This window comes from Urocitellus parryii, chromosome 2 (assembly GCF_045843805.1).
Source record: "Urocitellus parryii isolate mUroPar1 chromosome 2, mUroPar1.hap1, whole genome shotgun sequence".
NCBI classification, from domain to species: domain Eukaryota; kingdom Metazoa; phylum Chordata; class Mammalia; order Rodentia; family Sciuridae; genus Urocitellus; species Urocitellus parryii.
Window position 1 is genome coordinate 142,391,503 of NC_135532.1, and position 25,016 is coordinate 142,416,518.

The 25,016-nt window shown below is 34.7% G+C and overlaps 1 protein-coding gene across 4 annotated transcripts in view; it reads right to left on the bottom strand.

Moving 5' to 3' along the window:
* The window catches only part of Dcun1d1 (defective in cullin neddylation 1 domain containing 1), a 42,566-nt gene that overhangs the window by 13,649 nt on the left and 3,901 nt on the right, over positions 1 to 25,016 (bottom strand). Inside the window, exons 2-6 of one of the 4 annotated variants that reach the window (XM_077795323.1) lie at positions 22,386 to 22,451; positions 19,622 to 19,739; positions 16,678 to 16,894; positions 14,759 to 14,927; positions 11,737 to 11,867 (exon numbers count right to left, since the gene is read on the bottom strand). In XM_077795323.1, coding sequence (XP_077651449.1) covers positions 11,737 to 11,867; positions 14,759 to 14,927; positions 16,678 to 16,894; positions 19,622 to 19,639 — 535 coding nt within the window. In that variant the 5' untranslated portion in view covers positions 19,640 to 19,739; positions 22,386 to 22,451. Of the gene's footprint in view, positions 1 to 11,736; positions 11,868 to 14,758; positions 14,928 to 16,677; positions 16,895 to 17,621; positions 17,671 to 17,790; positions 17,887 to 19,621; positions 19,740 to 22,385; positions 22,529 to 25,016 lie in introns of those variants that run through there. The other 3 variants (XM_026382920.2, XM_026382919.2, XM_026382918.2) reach the window with 3 other exon arrangements.

The following is a 25,016-nucleotide window of genomic DNA, read 5'->3' on the forward strand; positions in this document are numbered from 1 at the left end:
CGAGAGTTCAAAGCCAGCCTCAGCAACTTAGTAAGGCCCTCTCTCTAAATAAAAAACTGAAAGGGCTGGGGATGTGGCTCTCAGTATTTGAGTGCCCCTGGGTTCAATCCCTGGTACAAAAAAAAAAAAAAAAAAAGAAAGAAAGAAAGAAAGAAAGAAACTGCTAAATGAATAAACATCTCATGGTTTTACAAACAAATGAATACTTTTTTAAACCTTAAATCTATCATTTCCCCTCAAACTCAATAGAAAAGGTACCTCGTACCTCCTCTTCTTTTCTATTCAAGACGCCTTTCATCTGTTTATTCCTGCTCTGTTAGCATCTTCATTTTTTTTAATATTTATTTTTTAGTTGTAGTTAGACACAATACCTTTATTTTATTTATTTATATGTGGTGCTGAGGATCGACCCAGGGCCTCACATGTGCTAGGTGAGCGCTCTACCGCTGCGCCACAAGCCCAGAACAGCATCTTCACTTTTTAAGGAATCTTATATATTGATTAGCTAGCTGGCCTCTCTCTATACTTGGAACTTGCTGTTCCTCTGGCTTTTCTCACTCCACAGAAAAACATGCTTAGGGATCACCTATCTTTTAAAAATATTCCTTGGACCTCTTATCCCCTTTACTACCTACCCTATTACTTCTTCCCTTCACAGATATCCTGAAATGGTAGATGTGGTATTCTACTTTTATACATAATTTGTTTCTAAAACCATGTATGAAAGTCAAAATCAGATCCTCCAATTTTGGTTTCTTTGGGGGTTTTTTTTGGTAACAGAGACTGAACTCAGGGTCACTCAATCACTGAGCCACATCCCTAGCACTATTTTGTATTTTATTTAGAGACACGATCTCACTGAATTGATTAGAGCCTCACTTTTGCTGAGTCTGGCTTTGAACTGTTGATCCTCCTGCCTCAGCCTCCTGAGCCACTGGAATTACAGGTGTACGCCACTACACCTCCACTCAGATCCTCCAGTTTTAAGAGTACTAAAAAATATTATCAATTCCTAATTGTACCTCCTTTTTAGTCTTTGTAGTCTTTAAAAGTTCTATACTCAATATTCCTTCCAGGTTGTTTAATTCTGTCCTTCACTAACTCGACAGAGTGGTCTGGCTTAAGCACAGTAAATAATCAAATGAAACCAAGATTGGTTATTATTAATATACTTGATTTCACTTCACTTCAAATGCATTAAATTTATGAAAACTAAGACTAGTATTGGTAGTTTTCTCCATTTTCAAATAATTTTTATAAAACAAGGATGACAGTAAAATACTCAAATACCTACAACCATAAGACATGTATAAATGCCTATTTGTCAGCTGATCACACTAAAGAAAGAATCTGACAAGTTAAAGAGTACATATGTATGGTATATGAAAGCTCAGGTTGCAAAAGAGGAGAAATTATTGTGGTCTACATTTAGGGTCCCACTGCTTCACTTCCCACACACTGTTTAATACTAGTAACTAGTATCTATCTTTGTTGCTCACCTTACAAAATTCAGTCATAAGATAATTCTGGTTGCCAAATTAAGTATTTTATTTTTTTAATTTTTTTTTTTGTAGATGAACACAATATCTTTATTTATATGTGGTGCTGAGGATCAAACCCAGTGCCTCACATCTGAGGGGCAAGCACTCTACCACTGAGCTATAGCCCCAGTCCTAAAATTAAGTATTTTTTATGTTCTTAATTTATTTGTCTGCCATATTTGATAGAACTGAGCACATTGGCTGAATAGAATTGTCACTTCCTTCAGCTTTGATGACAGTACTCTATCAATTTTTCTCTGTAATCTTAGGCCTTCTCATTCTCTTTTACTGGTTTATCTTCCTCCATTCACTTATTAACTAATGCTGGCATTCTGTAAGGTGTGTGTTAATAATAACGACTTCTGCTTCCTTCAGCAGATCTTCAAACCTATACCTTTTTCCATGTTGTATACTCGACCACCTCTAATGATCACTAAATTAGAAAAATCTTCCAAGTTCTGAAAAACTCATAGCTACCTACCTCAAGTCATCTTCAACTGGGTACTTAAAACAACTCAAATTCAGCAGGGCTAAAAATTAACTCATTTCTTACCTCCTTAGAACTGCTATTCCTTTCACTCTCAGTGAATGTCATAACACCCCACAATGTTTCTCAATGAAAAACAATTTCTGGGGCTGGGGTTGTGGCTCAGTGGTAGAACTCTCACCTAGCAAGTGCAAGGCCCTGAGTTCCATCCTCAGCACCACATAAAAAATAAACAAAATAAAGGTATTGTGCACAACTAAAAAAATAAATATTTTTTAAAAATTAAAAAAAAAAAAAGAAAGAAAGACAATTTCTGATAGTGAGGAAATGTTCCAAGCATTGTAGGCCATTTAGCACCCCTATGATGCCAGTACAAACCCTTGGCCACTGTGACTACCAAACAACAACCATACAGAATTCCAAATATTCCCTAAAGGTATTGAAATTCCCTGGGGAAGACCCATTTCCTTCCTCATCTCACACATCCAATAGAAGCACTCTCGTTTTGTCTCTTAAGTACATCTTACATTTATTTCTTATCCCCAGTGGAGGGCCTATGTTAGGATACTCTTCAGTTCTAGCTTACTCCATGCAACAGCTCCATAACCAGTATCTCTTCATCAAGTCCTTCTATTCCTTTTAAAAGGACCAGTTCTTAGAGATGGGCTTTTTTGAATGAATCTATTGTTACTTCTATGTTAAAATTCTCCAATGATTCCCTGTAATATACAGAAAATATCTGTATGTGTAGTCAAATGAACTTACTTCTGACCAGTGAACGTGGTAATCCCTGCACTTGAAATGGGTTTTTTCTTTTGGCCTCGAAAATATGCATCCATCAAGGCTCAGAAACTATTATCTTATTAAAACAGCACAAACTCCCCTGGATCAAGATTTCAATGCTGCTAACTCCAGGTTCTCAGAGTAAGCAGTCAATAAATGTTTTTTAATTTAAAAGTCTTAAAAAGAGTAATAAATTAGAATTAAGAGCTGACATACATAGGATTAAATTATACAAGGATGTTAATTACCCTAGTTATAGGGAAAAAATGCTATTTAGATATGAGTGACAAAGACAACAGGCTCACCAGACAAGAGGCAGCTGAACACAGTAATTTAGAGCATGACTTTTGGTCTTGTAAATATCAACTCTTCCCCTAGTTATTGTGACACAGGCAACTAAGTTGACCTCTTTGTGATTTGTTTTAATATAAAGGTAATAGTACCTACCCTCGCTGGTTATTGTGAGACTGATTTAATATATATAAAGCATTTATAACAGTACCTGATGAGTCCTTACTATTACCTCTATTTTAATCATTTTTAAAGTTATCATAGATTCTGAAGAACTGAAAAAGAACAATTCAGGATAAATTCTAAAAACAGTGTTTTCTAAAATTGAATAGCTTGCAGAATGAATCCTTAAGTTTAATTTAAAATGCAAAAAGATACTCTCAATGTCATTCTAATTTTTTGTTAGTTTATTATTTTATTTTTTTCCAATGTCATTATTTCAAACAAAAATCAACAATGGCAATGTGGGATTTCATAAAAAATGATCAGTTGAGTGCAGAATGAACATGGAAATGAATTAACAGTCCTAAGGGGAACAAAATGTCACCAACTGACTAGGGTGGATGGAATGATGAGTAAAAAAATATTCACAATGCCTTAATTTTTTTAAAGAAATACCTAAATTAGTATTATTTGCTGACACTATGATTCTATACATAGAAGACCCAAAAACTCCACCAGAAACTTCTATAACTAGTAAATGAAGTTAGCAAAGTAGCAGGATACAAAATCAACACCCATAAATCAAAGGCATTTCTGTATATTAGTGACAAATCCTCTGAGAAAGAAATGAGGAAAACTACCCCGTTTATAATAGCCTCAAAAAAAAAAAAAAAACTTGGGAATCAAGTTAACAAAAGAGGTGAAAGAGCTATACAATGAAAACTACAAAACCCTAAAGAGAAAAATCAAAAAAGACCTTAGAAGATGGAAAGATCTAGCTTGCTTTTGGATAGGTAGAATTAATATTATCAAAATGACCATATTACCAAAAGCACTATACAGATTTAATGCAATTCTGATAAAAAATCCCAATGGCATTCCTCATAGAAATAGAAAAAGCAATCATGAAATTCATCTGTAAAATAAGAGACCCAGAATAGCTAAACAATCCTTAGCAGGAAGAGTGGAGCAGGTGGCATCGCTGGCAACCAGGGAGGGTAGGTACTATTATCTTTATATTAAACTACACTACAGAGCAATAGTAACAAAAACAGCATGGTATTGGCACCAAAACAGACTGGTAAACCAATGGTACAGAATAGAGAATACAGAGACTAACCCACAAAATTACAATTATCCTATATTAGACAAAGGTGCCAAAAACATGCACTGGATAAAAGATAGCATCTTCAACAAATGGTGCTAGAAAATTGGAAATCCATATGCAACAAAATGAAATTAAACCCTTAACTCTCACCATGCACAAAAACTTAACTCAAAATGGATCAAGGACCTAGGAATTAAACCAGAGACTCTGCGTCTAATAGAAGAAAAAGTAGGCCCTAATTTTCCATCAGGTTCAATTAGGCCCCAACTTCCTTAATAAGACTCCTATAGCACAATAATTTTTTTTTAATTTTTTAGTTGTAATTGGACACAATATCTTTATTTTATTTTTATGTGGTGCTGAGGATCAAACCCAGGGCCTCGCACATGCTAGTTGAGCACTCTACTGCTGAGCCACAATCTCAGCCCCTAGCACAAGAATTAAAAACAAGAATCAATAAATGAGATAGAATCAAACTAAAAGTTTCTTCTCAGCAAAAGAAACAATCTGTGAGGTGAACAGAGAACCTACATCCTGGGAACAAATTTTTACCCCTCACACATCAGATAGACCACTAATCTCTAGAGTAATAAAGAACTCAAAAAAGCTAATCACCAAAAAAAAACAAATAACCCAGTCAACAAATGGGCCAAGGACCTGAACAGACACTTCTCAGTGAGAAGAGGATATACAATCAATCAACAAATGTTCATCATCCCTAACAATTACAGAAACGCAAATCAAAACTACTCTAAGATAGCATCTCACTCCAGTCAGAATGGCAGCTATTATGAAGACAAACAACAATAAGTGTTGGTGAGGATGTGGGGAAAAAGGCACGCTCATACATTGCTGGTGGGACTGCAAATTGGTGCAGCCAATATCGAAAGCAGTAGGGAGATTCCTTGGAAATCTGGGAATGGAACCACCATTTGACCCAGCTATCCCTCTCCTCATTCAGGCCCAAAGGACTTAAAACAGCATACTACAAGGACACAGCCACATCAATGTTTATAGCAGCACAATTCACAATAGCTAAACTGTGGAGTCAACCTAGATGACCTTCAGTGGATGAATGGATAAAAAAAATGTGGCATATAGACACAGTGGAATTTTTCTCAGCATTAAAAGAGAATAAAATCATGCATTTGCAGGTAAATGGATGGCGTTGGAGAAGATAATGCTAAGTGAAGTTATCCAATCCCCAAAAAACAAATGCTGAATGTTTTCTCTGATATAAGGAGGCTAACTCATAGTAGGGTAAGGAGGGGAAGCATGGGAGGAATAGATGAATTCTAGATAGGGAAGAGGGGTGGGTGGGAAAAGGAGGGGGCAGGGGATTAGCAAGGATGATGGAATGTGATGGACATCATTATCCAAACTTTATATGTATAAAAACACGAACTGGGTGCCAACATACTTTATATAAAGAGATATGAAAATTTGTGGTATTATGTGTAATAAGAATTGTAATGCAAAAAAGTACATGTCTAAAGACATAAATTGGCATGAACATACTGTATATGCAAAGATATGAAAAATTGTGCTCTATATGTATAATAAGAATTGTAATGCATTCCACTGTCGTGTATTTAAAAAAAATAAAATTTAAAAAATAAAATTAAAAAGAGAAATCCCTACAGTTAGGGATAATATAACAAAAAGCATACAGAATGTACTCATAAGTAACTGGAGTCTACTCCTAGTTCTACCAACTATAAAGTTATGTGTTTTTAATAAGTCAGTCCATGAGTATTTTAATATAATAACATTTTTTACTTAGCTCAAAGGGTTGTTATGAGAACAAAATGAAATTTTATAGATGAAAATGCTTTTATTTTTTTAATTTATTTTTCTTTTTTTAGTTGTAGTTGGACACAATATCTTTATTTTATTTATTTATTTTTATGTGGTGCTGAGGATAGAACCCAGGGCCTCACACATGCTAGACAAGCTCTCTACCACTGAGCCACAACCCAAAGCCCTGAAAATGCTCTTTTAAACACTATAAATCATTTCTAAACATGAAAGTAAAAAAAAGATTTTTTTTTTCTTTTTTGACTCAGGGGTCTCACTACATCATCCAGGTAGGCCTGGAATTCCTTGGTTCCAGATCCTTCTACGTCAGTCTCCTGAATGATGAGTCTACAGACATGCACCACTGCACCTAGCTTTATAATAAATGTTTAATAATGTTTTATAATCAACTATAATCACAATGTTTAATTATCTTTTCAATCAACTACTCAGTTATAAGATTTTAACTGAACCGTAATTCACAATAAAATGACCTATAGACTTTATTTAGTCTAACAAAATTTCAGCATGGTCCTTAAAATGCCATGGCTGCTAAAGAAAATATATCATCTTTAAACAAAATTAATAATGACCAGTCTCACAAATAATAATATATCAACAGTGCTCTATATTAAACAGCCCTCACCCGGAATATTGTGTTCAGTTTTTGTTTATTTATTTGTTTGTGGGGGTAGTTTACTGGGAATTTAATCCAGCAGTGCTTTACCTTTACCTTTGAGCCTCTTCCCCAGTCCATTTATTTATTTATTGGTTGGTTGGTTGGTTGGTTAGTTGGCTGGCTGGGGGGAACTGAACTCAGGGGCACTCAACCACTGAGCCACATCCCCAGCCCTATTTTGTACTTTATTTAGAAACAGGATCTCACTGAGTTGAACTCTCAATCCTCCTGCCTCAGCCTCCCAACCTGCTGGGACCACAGGCATGCGCCACTGTGTCCAGCTTATTTTTTATTTTGAGACAAGGTCTCGTTAATTTGCTGATGCTTTCCTCAAACTTGCAATAATCCTCCTGCCTTGGCCTCCAGAGTTACTGGATGGTGTACCACCATGCCCAGATTCATGTTTAGCTTTAAGAGCTCTCTTTTGAGAGAAACCAATGAACTGGAAATGTGTTTGGCGGAACAGTAACAGGAATAACAAACACATCCTCAAATAAAAAACAAAATAAATTGGAACGCTGAACTGAGGGAAAAAAAAATACAAGTGGTAAATGATAGTAATCTTTAAATGGTGAGACTTCCTCTTTGTCACACTAAAGAACAAATAAGAGCAATGGTAGAAGTTATAAGGACAAAGATGTTAGCTTAATAAGGAAGAACTGAGTAAGCACAAGTTATTTTGTGACAGAACAGACAACTTCCTAAAACAATGTTCATCCTGTATATTCAAAAGGAGAAACTAAATGAGCATCAGGGTAGGTTAGCTTTTATAGAGGACTTTAAGAATCCCTTTCAAATTTAAAATGCTAACAAGTATCAAAAATGGCAGATGATTGAATCAGATGGTGCTAGACAAAGCCCCCTAGCCTGATGTCCCAAGAAATGAAGTTATATATGGCTCAGGGTGTAGTTCAGTGGCAGAGCTCTTCTCTAGCTAATCTATGAGGCCTGGGTTCCAACCTTAGCACTGAGAGAAAAAAGAAATGGAAAGAAAGTTAAGGCAAAAAAAGGAAAAACACCAAAACTCTCATTGTAACCAGCATTTTTTTTTGGGGGGGGGTATACTGGGGATTGAACTCAGGGGTACTCAACTACTGAGCCACATCCCAACCCTATTTTGTATTTTATTTAGAGACAGGGTACCTCACTTAGCACCTCACCATTGCTGAGACTGGTTTTGAACTCACCCCACCGGGCACCAACATAGCTATTTATAAACAAACCACAATGCTGTTACTATCACTCTGCCAATTTGCTTTGGGCCTCACCTCTTCTATGATTTTTAAAATTCCTCTATGCAAAATTTTGTAATCTAAGAAACCTGTGAACTCTTGCAAAGTTGTCAAGAAAACTGTTTCCTTCTTAATTAAGCTTTTCAACTAAGCAAATCATTATACTTAGTGACACCTAACACCAATGCAAAACAAGAGAAACTATGTCTTTTATTTTATTGTGCTTTCTTTTTTAAATAATACATTGTATATTTTAGTTTTAAGAGAAACTGAGCAAAAAGTACAGAGGTTCTTTTATAGAGGTTCCCATATACTCTCCTTTCCTTCCTCACCCCTCAATTCCCACCTTTGTGTGTGTGTGTGTGTGTGTGTTTGTGTGTGATATGCTTAGAGTTCAAACCCAAGGTCTTGTGTAAGCTGCGCAAGTGCTCTACCACTAAGCCACACCCCCAGCCCTTTTCTATTTTTTAGGGTGGGGGGTAAATGGGATTGAACTGAGAGCCACATCTCTAGCCCTATTTTGCACTTTACTTAGAAACATGGTCTCCCGGAGTTGCTTAATGGCCTTGCTGTTACTGAGGTTGGCTTTGAAACCTGTGATCCTCCTGTCTCAGCTGCAGAGCAGTTGGGATTACAGGCGTGAGCCAACGCACCCAGCCTCACTATTTTTAACATCTTGTTTTAGTGTGGTATATTTTATGCAATTGATTAATATAAATCTATTATTATTAAGAATCTTTACACTATACATTAGGATTTACTCTGCCATTATACATTCAGTGTTTTAGGGTTTTCTTAATTTTACTATCACTCTTTGCCAATTTGCTTTGGGCCTCACCTCTTCTATGTGATTAAATACACAAAACATAAAAAAAAAGTTAAAATTATAAATTTTAAGAGAGAGAATTTTAATATTTATTTTTTAATTTTCGGCAGACACATCTTTGTTTGTATGTGGTGCTGAGGATGGAACCCGGGCCACATGCATGCCAGGCGAGCGCGCTACCACTTGAGCCACACCCCCAGCCCAACAATTTTAATCTTCTTAAGCATTCAGTTCATCAATGTTAAGAACACTCATACTTCTGTGCAATCTCCAGAATTCTCTTCACCTTGCAAAAGAGAAATTCTTTAACTCTTATTACACTTTTTTCTTAAGTACAAATTTTTAAATCTAGCATCTTCACATAATCTTTTTCAACTTTTCCTGTAATCTAAAATTCCAATTAAAATATTCAACATCTATAAAAATTTAATTTTGCTTTATTTTTACCATATAATTAAAAAAACTTAGCTTCAACATCAAAACTACATATTCAGCCAGAACCACTTTTTTGTGCTCCTGTAAGAGGTAGAGTTATAATGAAGAAATAGATCCAGTTCTTTTACTTTGACATTAACAATTCTATGTTTAATATTACCAAAATACTGTGCTACATTTCTAGAGACCACAAAATACGTCTTTTAACACAAATTCTGAGGCTTTAACAGATTTTTATTTGCAAGAAGGAAAAGAAGAAGCTAGAAAAAAATAGCCTGTTAACTGGTGCCTACAGATAAAGAGAAACTAACCCTAGATATCCCAGCTTATTTTGCCTGAAAAATGAGGATTTTTTCCTATAAGAATAAAATCTATCTTGGTTTGATCACTATACATTATATAGTGAAATGTATTAAAATGTCACACTGCATCTTATAAAAATGCACAATTACCACCTGTGAATTAAAAGTAAAAATCTGTTTTAAAAAGTGATATACTGAATAATCAGAAAGGAGGCTTCATTAAAAGTTTGATTAAAGATATTTTATAAACCTTTAATCAATTCAGTCATATTTATATTCTCCAATATAAATAAACGTTATATATTTATCCTTTCCTCTCTTTTTAAAAAAAAAATTACTTTTTTAGTTTTAGGTAGACACAATATCTTTATTTTACATTTATGTGGTGCTAAGGATCAAACCCAGTACCTTGTGCATGCTAGACGAGCACTCTACCACTAAGCCACCACCCCAGCCCCTCCTCTCTTTCAATCACTTCCTCAGTCTAATCCCTACTTACATAATACATTTCTGAACATTTCCGTGCCCCCACTCTAAAATATAACAAAGGATTAGTATGAAAGACCACATTAGGGCTCAGTAGAGTGCTTGCCTACTATGGATGAGGTCCTGGGTTCAATTCCCAATAAAACAAAACAAAAACTCATTTCCATCAATGGTCAAGTTATTTAACCTTCCTGTGCCTCAATTTCCTCATCTGCTAATTAAGGATTAAAAAATGACTCATAGGGGCTGGGTGGTGGCTCAGTGGTAGAGCGCTTGCCTAGCAGATGTGAGGCACTGGGTTCGATTCTCAGCACCACATATAACAAATAAAATAAAGGTCCATTAACAACTAAAAAATATTTAAAAAAAAAAAAGAAGACTCATAGTATTCTATTTCTGTATATTGGGCACTCAGAAGGTGACAAACTATTAAATCAAAGAATAAATAACTCATATAATTATTAAACATTACATTTAAAATGACAAACATCAGCTATGTGTAAAGTGTTTAGCACACTGCCAGGCACACTGAAGGCTCACATTAAATAGAAGTTACTGCTATCATCAAAATCTTCAGTAGGTTCACATTTCCCACATTCTCCAATTTAAACCTTTTGTCCCATTTTCAAAAGAAGCCTGTGGTTATTTAGTTAGTCTTATTGTGTCTCTCCAATTAAATTTCCAACAAAGAATTCCCACTGAAATCAAACTACAGAGAAGCCAACCTTATTTCTAAGATTGTAGATCCTCATTAATAACTATCCTCTCAATGAAATACCTTTTATCTTCCCATGTCAAGTCAAATATCAAATCTTTGAGGAGTTCATATCCCCCTGTTCAGAAAGCATTTCCCAAGCACTCCTGCTTTTATTCATTCCTTTCTCTAAAACCCGTATACCCATTTATTTTGTATTACCTGCTACTATCTAATCTTTTAGGTAATTTGTAAATTTACAAATTTTACTTTCATATCTCCTAGCTGTCTGTCCCAAAAGCAAATGTATGGATATTACATTTAGTATAAATCAGTTGATCTATTAATGAGATTATGTGGTTGAGTGGTTAAGTTGATCTTCACTGTTAACTAACAAATTGTTTCCCTTATAATACAATTATACATGTTAATCATTTTCTTTTTCATCCTTTCTTACAGTTTTCAAATAAAAAGAATAAAGTTAGGCTGGGAATACAGCTCGGTGGTAGCCTAAGTATGTGAATGCCCTAAATTCAATCCCAAGCACTACACACACACAAAAGTTATTGGGTATTCAATTACTCAAAAACCTTAACAATGCTATTTCTATAGGTCCTAAGATCCTAAAATGTCTTGAATGAATAAAATAATAAATAATTGTCAGTGGAATTTTAACAATTATTTATTTTCTGTATAATTTTTATTTTTTTAAATATCAGTAGTTCATATGATATCCTATTATCCAATGTGCACAGTATTTTTCTGACTAAAAGTTCAGTTTCTCATTTTTTTCCCTAAAGCTGGTATTTTCATGACTTTATGATCAAAACACATAACTTCCTATTACAAAGTGATACTATCAATGTATTTAAATATATTTGAAACATCAAATATAACTTTAAAATATTCTTACCTAATCCTTTTTGTCCTGGATTCTTTGCAAAATTAAAAGTAAACTGGTAAAAATCCTTAAATCGTCCTGGTTCTTTCAATTCTTGTTCCATCTTGGGTATTTGGGCCTTTAGTTTTTCTATGCTGTCACATCTACATTATAAAATTAAGTTTATAAAGGTTAACTTTTTCACTATAAATTTAAAATTTCACTTATTTATTCCTATGAGGGCTTATATTTCCTAAGACTTCTTTTTTAAAATATCAGAGAGATGGAATTTCATCTTTTTACATGACATAAATAAGTACATAGTCCTCCCTTATCCGTGGGGATACATTCTCCAAGACTTCCAGTGGATGCCTGAAAGCTTGGACAATACCAAATCCTACATACACTAAGCTTTTCCATATACATACATAACCATGATAAAGTTTAACTTACACATTATGCATAGTAAGATATTAATAATAAAATAATCATACTACAATAAAATTTATGTAAATATGTACTTTCCCACTCTCAAAATATCTTACACTTTTTTCACTTAAAGGAAGCATTTCACTTAAAGGAAGCAGCTTTCCTTTGGCATAAACAAATTGCCAACATCACTACTCTTGTACTTTGGGAATATTATTAAGTAAAATAAGGATTGCTTGAATATAAGCACTGGGATACTAATAGTTGATATGATAACTGAGACAGCTACTAAGTGACTAACAGATAGGTAGGTAAATACAATGTGGATACACTGGACAAAGGGAAGACTCACATCCCAAGCAGGACAGGACGGCACGAGATTTCCATCACACTACTAAGAATGATGCACAACTTAAAATTTCTGAATTGTTTATTTCTAAAATTTCCCAATTAATGATTTGGGACCAGGGTTGATCATGAGTCACCGAAACCTCAAAAACCAAAACCACACATGGTGCAGGGAACTCTTATATGAGGTTAGCTGAGGGAAGAGGAGGTTGAGAGTGATGAAATGTTAGAAACCATTACTATTTTTGAAGGAAATGGGTTATTACTTTTAATCACATAATTCACTGAACTATTAATACACTGACTTTCAGAAGTCAGTTTTGGTGACTAGGTAAAAAATGTACAGTATTACAAAACATATCTTAAACCATATTAGACACTGTTTACATGGTAATCAAACACAGGTCTAGCTTCCAAACTAACTGGAAACATGGTCTCTTGCCTAGGTAAGGAAGCATTCCTTTTGAAAACTTGTTTCCTATTATATACAAAGTACAAATAAAAAACATCAGCTGAAAACCCTACAACCTCCAACTGAATTATCTTAAATCAATTACTTTTTTCTACATTTGCAAAATATTCAAATTTCAAAGAGCTAAAAAGGTTCAAGTACCAAGCCTTATCTTCCTCATAATAGTTTTATGATAGGAATATTCCATTTCTTAAAAACTCCACAAATCAATCCACATTTGGAAGTTCATCACATTTTATATGAATTCAGGTTCAAATGAAAAATAAAAACATGGTTTCTTTAACTTCTAACGAAATCTGTCCCTGGCATCAATAATTCCAGCAAATTCAAGAAAGAGCTGGCTGGGCTGGGGTTGTGGCTCAGTGGTAGAGTGCTTGCCTAGCACATGTGGGGTGCTGGGTTCAATCCTCAGCATCACTAAAGAAAGAAAGATGTTGTATCCATATACAGCTTTAAAAAGAAAGAAAGAAAGAATGGGTAACTTTGGCTTTAGAAAGTGTTTGGTCAAGTAATTAAATTTATTATCTCTCAGATTTAAACCCACCCTTCTCTGTTCAACTTTGTAAGAGTGGGTTACAAACTGTGACTTCATTTCTCTCACCAGCTTGCTCATGTTAGGCTCTACCAAGAAAGGGCAATAAAGGTCAGAAGAGGAAGAAGGAACTTTTACCCTAGAACTTGTTTTCTGCAGAGGGCAATGATTGTAGTGTGTGAAGAGGTCCCAGCAGGGCCCACCAGCAGTGGCAACTCTCACAGCTCCTCAGTAAGTGGCCTCTAACCAGTTTTTTATCCACCAGTGTGGAAGCTTCATCACAGGCATCCTGTTCCTATAGCAGCCATGCCCTCTACCTCACTGTCTTGCTGGTTATCTTTTCAGTTCCTAAATTCCTTTGTGGTTTATTCATTTCACTCAGCCACAGGGGTGATAACAGATATTGCTACTTCTGTTATAACCAGAATTTTCTTTTACATAGTAAAATAGTTCATTAAATTTTCCTGGTCAAATTACTGATGTGTTTTTTGTGTCTTGACTGCACCTTGCTAATTATGATGGCCCTCAAGCTCAAGAGTGTCTGGCTTCAATCCTGTTTCTCTTATTTCCTAATTCTGTAATTTCTTTGAACCCCACTTTCTTCATCTCCAAAATGAGGTTTAAAAACACTATTTCTCTCACAAAGTTGTTGTGAAGAGGCAGGTAAAGTACTTAACACAGTTACTAAAACAAAATAATGCTCAATTAACCCTAGCTATTATTTAAACAGTGGCCCACTGAAAACACAAAGGGCAGCTTGTTATCTACCTATGACTGGATACTTTTATAATCTCATTAAGCAACTGGAGGTCATAATTAAAAGCTTCATCTATAACTTTTCAATCTATTCAAAGACATTCAGCTAATCATCTGTGAAGGCATAAGTGGAACAAAAGGCACTCAGTAACTTCTACCTTCCAGTTTTTAAATTCTAAAATTGTGTCAATTCAGAGTTTACAGCCTCACACTAGTAAATAACTTACAAACTTGCTCATTTCACTTTTCCATGTTAAATATTGATGCATAATACTTTTAATACTAGTGAACCTCTCTTAGAAACAAATGATGAAAACATAATGCAAATCTTAAACAGGTAACTCAGCAAGCCCAGTTAAGAACTGCTTAACGTAAATAGCCTGTTAGCCCATTTCTACTTAAACTAATCTTTGTGAGCCAGTAAAACTTTTAAATTTACATTTAAAAATTGATGACATAATTCAGTTCCTGAATCCTCACGTGCTATATCTAATTTTCTATGGTGGTTCTATACTCACCCTAATTCTGTCATGCCATCCATAAACTCCTGTTTGGAGAACTCGCACTGTGTTGCTGCTCTGAACTTCCATGCAATGATCAACACACTAATGCTGGCTGGATCAAGTGCGAGGTCATCACAGAACTGCTGTATACCATCTATTCCAATTTTATTTTCATCTTGAGGATCTTTAAAAATAAGAATGCAATATCAAGTTAGTGCCATAATTTCTTGTGCTGTATTCCTAAAACTGAAAAAGGTAATACTTTTATGTTCCATTCTAAAAACCAAAAGACATGAAGCAACATTACTGTTTTCTCAAAATTTAAAGCCTTTAAGGTCCCCCCCCATAGCATTATTAAAGTGTACAAGAGTATGAGTATATATGCAGATGTGCACTTAATTTTCAAGTCTCACTCATCCGTGTGAAAAATAGCCAATACCTATACACTTTCAGAAAATCAGATATTCCTACATATGGGCAAAGGATTCTATTCAGAATTATCCATATTTTGCTTAAGCAAACATTCTAAATTAACAGTACTACATATAGAAATTCTTTTTTTCTTAATGTTCATTTTATCACAACAATCACTTCTGAGTACCAGAAAAACTATACAATCTTTTTTTTAAAAAACTTTTATTTATTTTAATGTGGTGCTGAGGATTGAACCAAGTTCCTCACATGTGCTAAGGCAAGTGCTCTACCAGTGAGCCACAATACCAGCCCTCAATCTGAATCTCAACAATACAAGGAAAATTTCTAAATAATAGAAGGAGAAAGAGGCACTCTTACACTGCCATCAAATATGACTTGCTGCCAGGCACAGTGGTGCACATGTGTAATCCCAGAAACTAGGGAGTCTGAGGCAGGAGGATTGCAAGTTCAAAGCAAACCTCAGCAGATTAGTGAGGCATTCAGCAACTCAAGTGAGGCCCTGTCTCTGATGTGGCTCAGTGGCTCAGTGCTTCTGGGTTCAATCCCCAGTACCAAAAACAAAATTTGTTAACATCTTCCTAAAATGAACCTGGCAATAACTCAACAATAAAAACCATGCACATCCTTTGACTATGAAACATGAATTTTACATATCATATCTCACTTTTTTTAGAGAAATTTTGAAACTGTACACATATTTATGCATAAACACAGAAGATTCAGAAGGGATCCATACAAGGCTATTAAATATTGGTTATATCAGAAGAATAAGGAAAAGATAAACTATTATTTATTCTTTTATTTATTCACCTATTATATGCTATTAAATGTTTTTCCCCTTGCAATGCTGAAGATCAAACCCAGGGACTGGTACATGCTAGCTAGGCAAGCACTCTATCACTGAGTTACATTCCTAGCCCTGTTTAACTTTTTTTTTTTTTTTTAATATTTTTTAGTTGTCAATGGACCTTTATTTTATTTATTGATTCGTGGTGCTGAGAATCAAACCCAGTGCTTCATACATGCTAGGCAAGTGCTCTGCCACTGAGATACAACCCAAACCCACCCACCCCCCACCCCCGTTTAACTTTTTTAAAAGTACATATTATAATTCTTTAAAAAGTTGTTCTGTAAGTTTTCTTAAAATATGGCTCAGCCGAGCTTCACAAAAAGAGGGGAAGAAAAAAATGGCCCCTTGTTTTCCTTTCTCAGACTGGAAAACAGGAAAGATGTGGCTCGGTGGTCGAGTGCCCCTGAGTTCAATTCCCAGTACCCCCCCCCAAAAAAAATCTGTTAAAAAAAAATCCAAAAGGCCAAGATGAAATTTTAGTGAAAAGAGGAAAATAATTCCTCCTCTCAGATCTCTCAAATAATTTCAAGACCTGCAGAGTTCTAAACATACCCACTCAATTTATATTCTGTGTAGTATCTGATTTCTCACAACAAGCCCAGAACTTTGGAAAACTTGGATCAAAATATTTAAAGTCACAAGCACTCACCTTTATATCTATTGTATAGTTGTTCTAACTTCTTCCTGTCCAATGATCCTTTTACACTCTCTCGTATATAAAGTTCAGGATTTTGGAAAAAATTATCTGTTGCAACATCTAACTTCCAGTCATTTTGAGAAAGACAACTTACTGCTGTTTTTTCACTAGATTGTGTGAAGATCATAAACTGACGAACTTTATCCTTCTGCGATGATTTCAACTTGTTCTATTAAAACCAGAAAATAAACTGAAACTCTATGTAAAATCACATAAGACTAAGTATTTCTTTATGACTAATTATTCTTAGTAATATTTTTCCTCATAAAACATTAAACCATTTTAACTTGAAACTTATTTTTGATAATTATTAATCAGAAAGACTTTTTTTTAATTCTGAAAAAGATAAAATTTTAAAATTCTGAAACATGAAATTTGGTATAGTTTTGGGAAAAGACATTAGCACACAGGCAAAGGAAGCTCAACCACAGCATCTCTCCTATAGTGCATCCTGAGAGCATGCATAAAAACTCTAGAAGGGAAGTGCAGCAAATCCTAAAACACTGACCAAAACCAAAGTTCCACAGGAATAAATAAAGAGTGGTGGGAGAGAAGGTGACACTATCTAGCTAATCAGTCAAATGACTCTGGGGAACAATGATTAACAGGTATTTGTTAATCAGGTGTTTGCTATGGTACCATGCTCCCCCAGCACTGTATACCTTGTTTTCTTGTCATTTTTTGGCTAATAAAAGTAATAGACATTCCTACATTTCTACCAGGAACCATAAAATTGATGGCTAGAATTTCCTCATATCTTCATCCAAATGGGAAGCATCCTTCCCACTGAGCTACTTTTTTAATAGGATTTTTCTTCTGTTTCCCCTTAAGGAATCACCACTTTGCCTTAGCAAGAGCCCAAGAGCTCTCTCCAAATGGCCCTTATAAATACAAACCTTCCACTTGCCCACACTGACAAAGTTTCTTTTCTCATCTGACCGGAACCTAAAACAAAGTGAGGCAGGGCAATTAGGCCCCCCACTCTTCCCCGGTAACAAGAACCATGTCTTCTCCCTCAAGACCCAGCTCAAAAATATTCTCTGTAGCTGGCCTGGTGGGTCACACCTATAATCTCAGCAGCTAGTGAGGCAGAGACAGGAGGATCATGCGTTCAAAGCCAGTATCAGCGAAAGGAAGGAGCTGAGCAACTCAGTGACACATTATCCCTAAATAAAATACAAAATAAGGCAGAGATGTGGCTCGGTGGCCCAGTGCCCCTGAGTTCAATCCCCAGTCCCCACCCCCCAAAAAAAAATCTGTTAAAAAAAAATCCAAAAAAATACATTCTCCCTCCTCTTCCACCCAGACTGGTTCCCCTGTGCACCTTGTACAACTTCAGCTTCCCCATTATTACTCTTGCCCCTCCTACCCCACACCAAGTGCCAGTTCTTCTACTCATGATAAACAGAGGGAAAAAAGTACTTGAGTAAGGCAAACATTAAGTGGTATCTTATTTTTTAATCTGTATTTTGTTATTATTTTATGTGATGCTCAAGATCAATCCCAGTACCTCACATGTGAGAGGCAATCACTCTGCCACTGAACCACAACCTTACCCCCAAGATGTATCGTATAGTTTAAGCAATACATCTAAGAACCCCAAAATCTCTAGTATGGTCCAAACCTAGAGATTACAAATCTTTTTCTTTTTTTAAGTTGTTGATTGATTGACCTTTAATTATTTACTTGTATGTGTAGCTGAGAATCAAACCCAGTGCCTCACGCATCCTAGGCAAGGGCAATAACCACTTGAGCCACATCCCCAGCCCCATCCGAGACCACAAATCTTAATCCCATCTGGACACATGAAAAAGAACCCAGGTTGAAGTATTTGTTCACAAAAACACCCAGATCCAACTGGGATTGTGTGACTCAGTGGTAAAGTGCCCGAGTTCAATCCCCAGTGCCACAAAAAAATAAACAAACAAAAAACCCACCCAGGTTTTTAGTAGGAATGATTCAAAAACAAAGAATTCTCACAAATCCAAGTCTCTTTATCTTTTTTTTTTTTTGTTGTTGTAGATGGACACAATATCTTTCATTTTATTTATTTTTATGTGGTGCTGATGCAACCCAGGGTCTCACAAGTGCTAGATGAGCGCTCTACCACTGAGCTACGACCTAAGCCCACAAATCCACGTCTTAATCATCATTCTTCCCCCAGAACTGGGGACTGAAATTAGGACTCATGCATATTAGGCAAGTGCTCTACCACTGAGCTAACATCTAGCCCCAGTAACTTTTCCATAAAGTACACTGCTTGCTGTACATATTTATAAAGCTTTTGACAATCTCAAGAATAACAACCAAAGATATATTTCTACTCATCAGAGTAAAAATAAGACTGTGCAAAATCCAGTGAAAACCAATCGTATCTCATGCAACATGAAATATGTTTAATCGTCAGTAGTCTGATCTGGCAGTCACACTCCTCTTTGTAAATATGTTACTGTTTAGAATTAGATTAAAATCTCAACCTCTGTTCTCCATTAATATTAAAGACTATAAATTTATTAATTTGCTACTTTATTACTAATAATAACTACAATCTCTGGACGCCAGGTAAGTCATATCCCATTATATAACACATCTTTCAAAGATCTAGGATTCTTCCCTTTTGAAAACTCTCTCATCTTTGAGATTTATTATTCAAATTGGCAATAAACTCATAAGGAAATCAAATGCCAAGGAAGATAATTTAAATTTCTGAAAGTTAGTTAGCTGAAAGTAAACAAGACAGTCATTCAGATTTCAATTTTTATTATTGAAAATTTTTTAAAACATAAACCTTGGGAGCTGGAGATATACCTCACTAGGTTGAGTGCTTGCCTCTCATGCACAAGGCCCTGGGTTCAATCCCCAGCACCACCAAAAAAAAAAAAAAAAAAAAAAATACCTTTCTCCCTTGAGTCATATGGTACACACGTTTTAATCCTCCTTTGAAGAGCAGGGAAGTACCTGAGGGTCACTGTGATCAGTGACTGCTGTACAATGTTGTAGGAAATGGAGTTAACCTGGAAGTATACCAACCACAATCCATATCCTGGAAATTACTTTTTAATTAAATCTGATATAACTTCTTGCATAACTTTCCCCCAGTCTCCTAAAACAATCAGATTTATCTGAGGATTTATCACATGGTATTAAACCCAATACTCTGTTTCCTGAAGTTTTAACCATATTTGTTAAAGGGAAGCGGAAAAACAGGCCCTAAGGCTCTATAGAAAATATGAGGGGTGGGGGTGGAACAAGGATAAAAGATTGTATAACCCACACAAATAACAAAAGTAAACAAATTAATTATTTAATTTCAAGTCATATCTTATTTTTAAGTTTATGAAATGAAAACTATTTTAACTGGTTTATGTGTAATTTCCTGGTATCTGTGGCAATATCAATATATTTTAAGAAAAGAGGCCACAGTGACCCATTTCCAACACCATAAAGGCTAATGGATGATACCCAACAAAGAACTGATAGTAAGGATTCCAGACAGACCAAGGGTAATGGGCAATCCTATTCCTGCAAAGTCTGATAAGTATGCTCTACTTCTGCTCATTCCTGTCAGCTTTCCCTGACTAGAATAAACATTAACACTAATTTTCATATACTCAAATTCTGTAGTCTCAGAAGTAGATTATATATACTTGCCTTCTTCTCAAGCCTATTTAGGTGGACCATAACACTCTCACACCTTTTACCAGGCCACAAAGATGTACCGGGCAAGGTGATTTTGAGAGCAGAATATCAAAAGTTTAAATTTTTATCAACTTAAAGACAGGAAAGGGATGACTAACCAGAGAATTATTTTATAGGCAATGAGAGGGTACACAAAAAAACTGAGATGGAAGAAAAAGCAGATAGATTTTCTCTATTTCTACTATAAACCCAGTGGGAATCTTCCCAAATACAAAAACATGTGATGACTACAATGATTCAGCACTCAAATGTAGTATACGCCTTTTACTTTAATACTTTTGAAAAACAAACTTGAGTGATCATTAAATAAAACTAAGCATTACACACTCAGTACTCAAGTGTTAAAATTACCTACATATTATCCAGTTTTCAAGGAAATTCAATTGTGTTAAGTATGAAAACTGTAAAACACAGGATATATTTCAATTAAATTCTAGCAAAAAAAAAAAAAAAGAAAAATGCTACACCTTGTACATAATAACTCTAATTTTATCAATATTACCAAACTTAAAAATAGTACCATAGGGCTAAGGATGTGGCTCAAGCGGTAGCCCGCTCGCCTGGCATGCATGCGGCCCGGGTTCGATCCTCAGCACCACAAACAAAGATTTTGTGTCCGCTGAAAACTAAAAAATAAATATTAAAAAATTCTCTCTCTCTTTAAAAAAAAAAAATAGTACCATAATAATAAAGTACACTTATTTGTTCATCCTTCCAAAATAAAAATGGCTGGATTATCATCACATTATTATTGTATACTAATACTTCTTCATTTTTATTCATTGTACTCAAAAAATTTAACTTGTCATTTAAAGTAACAGTTTAGGGGCTGGGGATGTAGCTCAATGGTGGAGCACATGTTCAACATGCATAAAGTCTTGAGTTCAATCCCCAGTACCAATAATAATAATAGTTTATCTGGGGAAAAAAAATTCAAATATAGCACTTCGGAAGTCAAATATAATTTAACACCAAATCTACATAGTATTGTGAACAGAAGAATGGCCCTATAGTAAAAAAAATAAAATAAAATAAAAATTATATATATATATATATAAAAAGTTTTAATAAAGTCTTCCTACTATTAAGTATGTCCCGGCACCAAAAACAATTAAGGAAAATTCCTAACAATTGCAAAACAGAAATCATTTTAATGAGTAAGCAATTATTTTTTAAAACAAAAAAACAAGATCCGTTTAATTATTTATATTACTCTGAATTTTCATCTTCTCACCCTTAAATTTCAACTTCAGGCTGAACTCAGAAAGAAACAGATACTCATTTATAGTTTTATAAGAATTACTTTTCAAATACAATTCTTTTTTTTTTTTAGTTGTAGATTCACACAATATCTTTATTTTACTTTTTTATGTGGTGCTGAAGATTGAACCCAGTACCTCACACATGCCAGGCAAGCGCTCAACCACTGAGCTACAACCCCAGTCCCTTCAAATGCAATTGTAATTATTTGATGAATCTAGTTCATAAAAGTCAATGTTTTTAACAGTGAAACATTTTTATGATCATCCACAATTCCCAGGATAAACACTGTATGTCGACTCCTTGTGGTTATCATATAGTTAACAATTTAACTTCACATGAAATTTTTAAGAACTAGTTTTAGTCTAGAAAAATCATATTTTTCATATATGATACATAGTATTCTGCAGATACAGCCAAATGTTACCAATATCCAAAAACACTCATCTACAAAAAAAGGCCTTCCCACATATTTATAGATCTCACACCAAAAGTGTAGGAAAAATCAATACAGTTAATGAAACTACCTGCTCCTAGGAAGACTTTCGCCTAGGGGCAAAGTTCTACTGCAGGAAGTCAGGCTAAGAATCTAAGTAGGAATAGGTCTTCCTTCTATTTTTGCCCTCTACCTGCACAGAGAGACAATATAGCATCATTAGTTAAGAATACAAACTCTCAAACTGGCAGGATTTTAATCTCACCTGTGCCTCTTAATTGCTGTGTGATTTGGGGAAAATCACTTAATCTCTGTGCCTCAATTTCTTCCTCTGTAAACAAGGTGTTAAGATTACATGAGTTAATTCAAGTTAAATGCTTAGAACTGTAACTAGCATACAGTAAGAACTCCTTACAAATCCATAAGGAAGAAAAGTCCAGGGGGGAAAAAAAGGTTTTTTTGTTTTGTTTTTGGTACTGGGGATTAAACTCAGGGGCACTAAACTACTGAGCCACAACCACAGCTCTATTTTTTGTATTTTATTGAAAGACAGGGTCTCATGAGTTGCTCAGTGCCTGTCTTGCCATTGCTGAGGCTGGCTTCAAACTCTTGATCCTCCTGCCTCAGCCTTCCGAGCTGCTAGGATTACAGGCATGCACCACCGAGCCCAGCGAATAAAAATAAATTTTCTTTTCTTTTTTTTTTTTTTTTTTTTAAGGTAAAGGGAAAAAATAACCAGAACCAAAAACTAGCAGCTAATATTTATCTGAGGTTCTACTGTGTGCTAGGCATTGTGTTGGCATTTAATTAGGAACAATCTTACAAGGTGGTCTCACTGATCCCATTTTAAACAATGAGGAACAAGGTTCAGAACACACAATTTAAAGTCATCCAAAAAGTAGCAGAGCCAGGATTGAAATTCTGCAGCCAATTTCAAAGAAAACTGCTTTTCCATTTATTCTACAGTCTTCATGTGAAACAGAAAACAAAAGGCAAAAGTGTAACCACTAACTTATTGTGTGCACTGGGGGGAGGACAGGAATTGTGAGCAATATTTCTTTACCTCCTTTTATGGAAAAGTTAAGTAACTGACCTTTCCCTTTTCAAATGTAAACAATTTGTATTCTCACTAAAAATTCCCCATTAAGCATTCTCCTACAACCTATCTAAAAGGATAATTTGGGGGTAGAAAGACTATTAAGTGTTTTGTTGGGAGTGGCAGGGAAGAAGATGATAAGATTATTTTAAAGACAATATATAACAGGAAGAAAAAATGTGTTTATGGTCCTGTTACTTATTTTAAAAATATGGCTACAATTACAGGTTGGAGGAACAGGTAGAAAAATCAAAAGTACTAAATAAAAGTCAAGGTTTCCTTTTCCAATAAAAAAGAAACAGAAAATGCATATACATATGCAGGTTATGGCCAGAAAATATAAGGAAATGTTTGCAATTTCAAATGTTAATCCAAAACAAAACCCTCACAGTATTCTTTTAAATTATAATCTTTACAATACTTATTAGGACTTTGCTGCTTATCATTCTTGCACTGTAACAGTTAAAATTAACTTTTCTTTAAGAGGCAGTGTTCAACTACTGGGTCAAATGTGGAATAATGTGCTACATAAGTATTTTAAACAATGAAATATAGTGTCAATCCACCTAAAAAAAAGTCAGAAATATTTTTTATACATGTAGATATTCAAGTGGCTCTGTAGAATTTCTCTCACAGATTTTTAAATAAAGTATCCCATTAATGGAAATTTAAACAATTTTCTCTTCACTACCAACATAGTGAAATCTCATCTCAAATAAATAAATTTGCTTTCCTTTCATTTTTCTGAAGAAATTTCCAATTAACACTAATACTGAGATACAAACAAACAAAAAACTCAGAGTTAAATGTGATTTTTAAAGTTCCATAGATACCTCATTTATAATGGCTAGCATTCAACAATTATACAATATTTTTTCATAAAGATAATAAATGATCCCTGAAAAATAAAATCCAATTCTAAGAATTGATATTTACGCAAATCTTAAGTAGAAACATTAAGATCCTATTAATAATAAGCACTCTAAATATTTATTAAAATATAACAAGAAAATGGGCTGTGTACTTTAGCAACCTATCTCTGTGCTCAGTAAGAAAAGAACCATTTAAAAGTAAGGTCTTTTAAATTTTTTTACAATACATAAAAATGGTCTAATAATTCTCAGTGACTAGATACTAATTATATAAAACCAATTCAAAAAAGTCATGAAAGATTATTTTAGAGGCATTTTTCCCCTTGCATTTTTGCTACTATGATATACACCTAAAGTGGCTAGGTAAACCAGATAGTCAGCCTGTTTCTATCCACAAAGCAACTGAATCATATTTGGAACTATTTCTCTTCATCAAATGTCAAGGCTAATACTATTGCAACTTTAAAAACCACACATACTGAAATTTAAAAGGGGGCTTTCCCCCAGATTTTCCTTATGCTTAATATGAGACCATAATCAAAACAGCCATTTGACTCAAATGAATTTTTAAATTTAAAACTTAAAAAACCAAAGTTCACAGTGTTAATTTTACTTTCCAACTTTTTTACCATATGCACAAAAGTGTTGTAATTTTCAACCATACACTAAATGCTTATTTCAGATCATTTTATATGAAACAACTGCTGCTTTTCAATATAAGAGAGAAATCAGACTCCACACCTGTACTGAAATGGTGCTTGCTGAGTTTAGGAGAGGGAGGGATGGGGGATGGTGGGGAGATAAAAGTGTGGAACCAGAGACCATGCTTCTAACCCTTGCTCTGCCACATACTAGCTCTTAACCAATCTTGGTCAAATTATCTAGGACCACTACATTTACATCTCCAGATACTCTAAATAATGGTAGT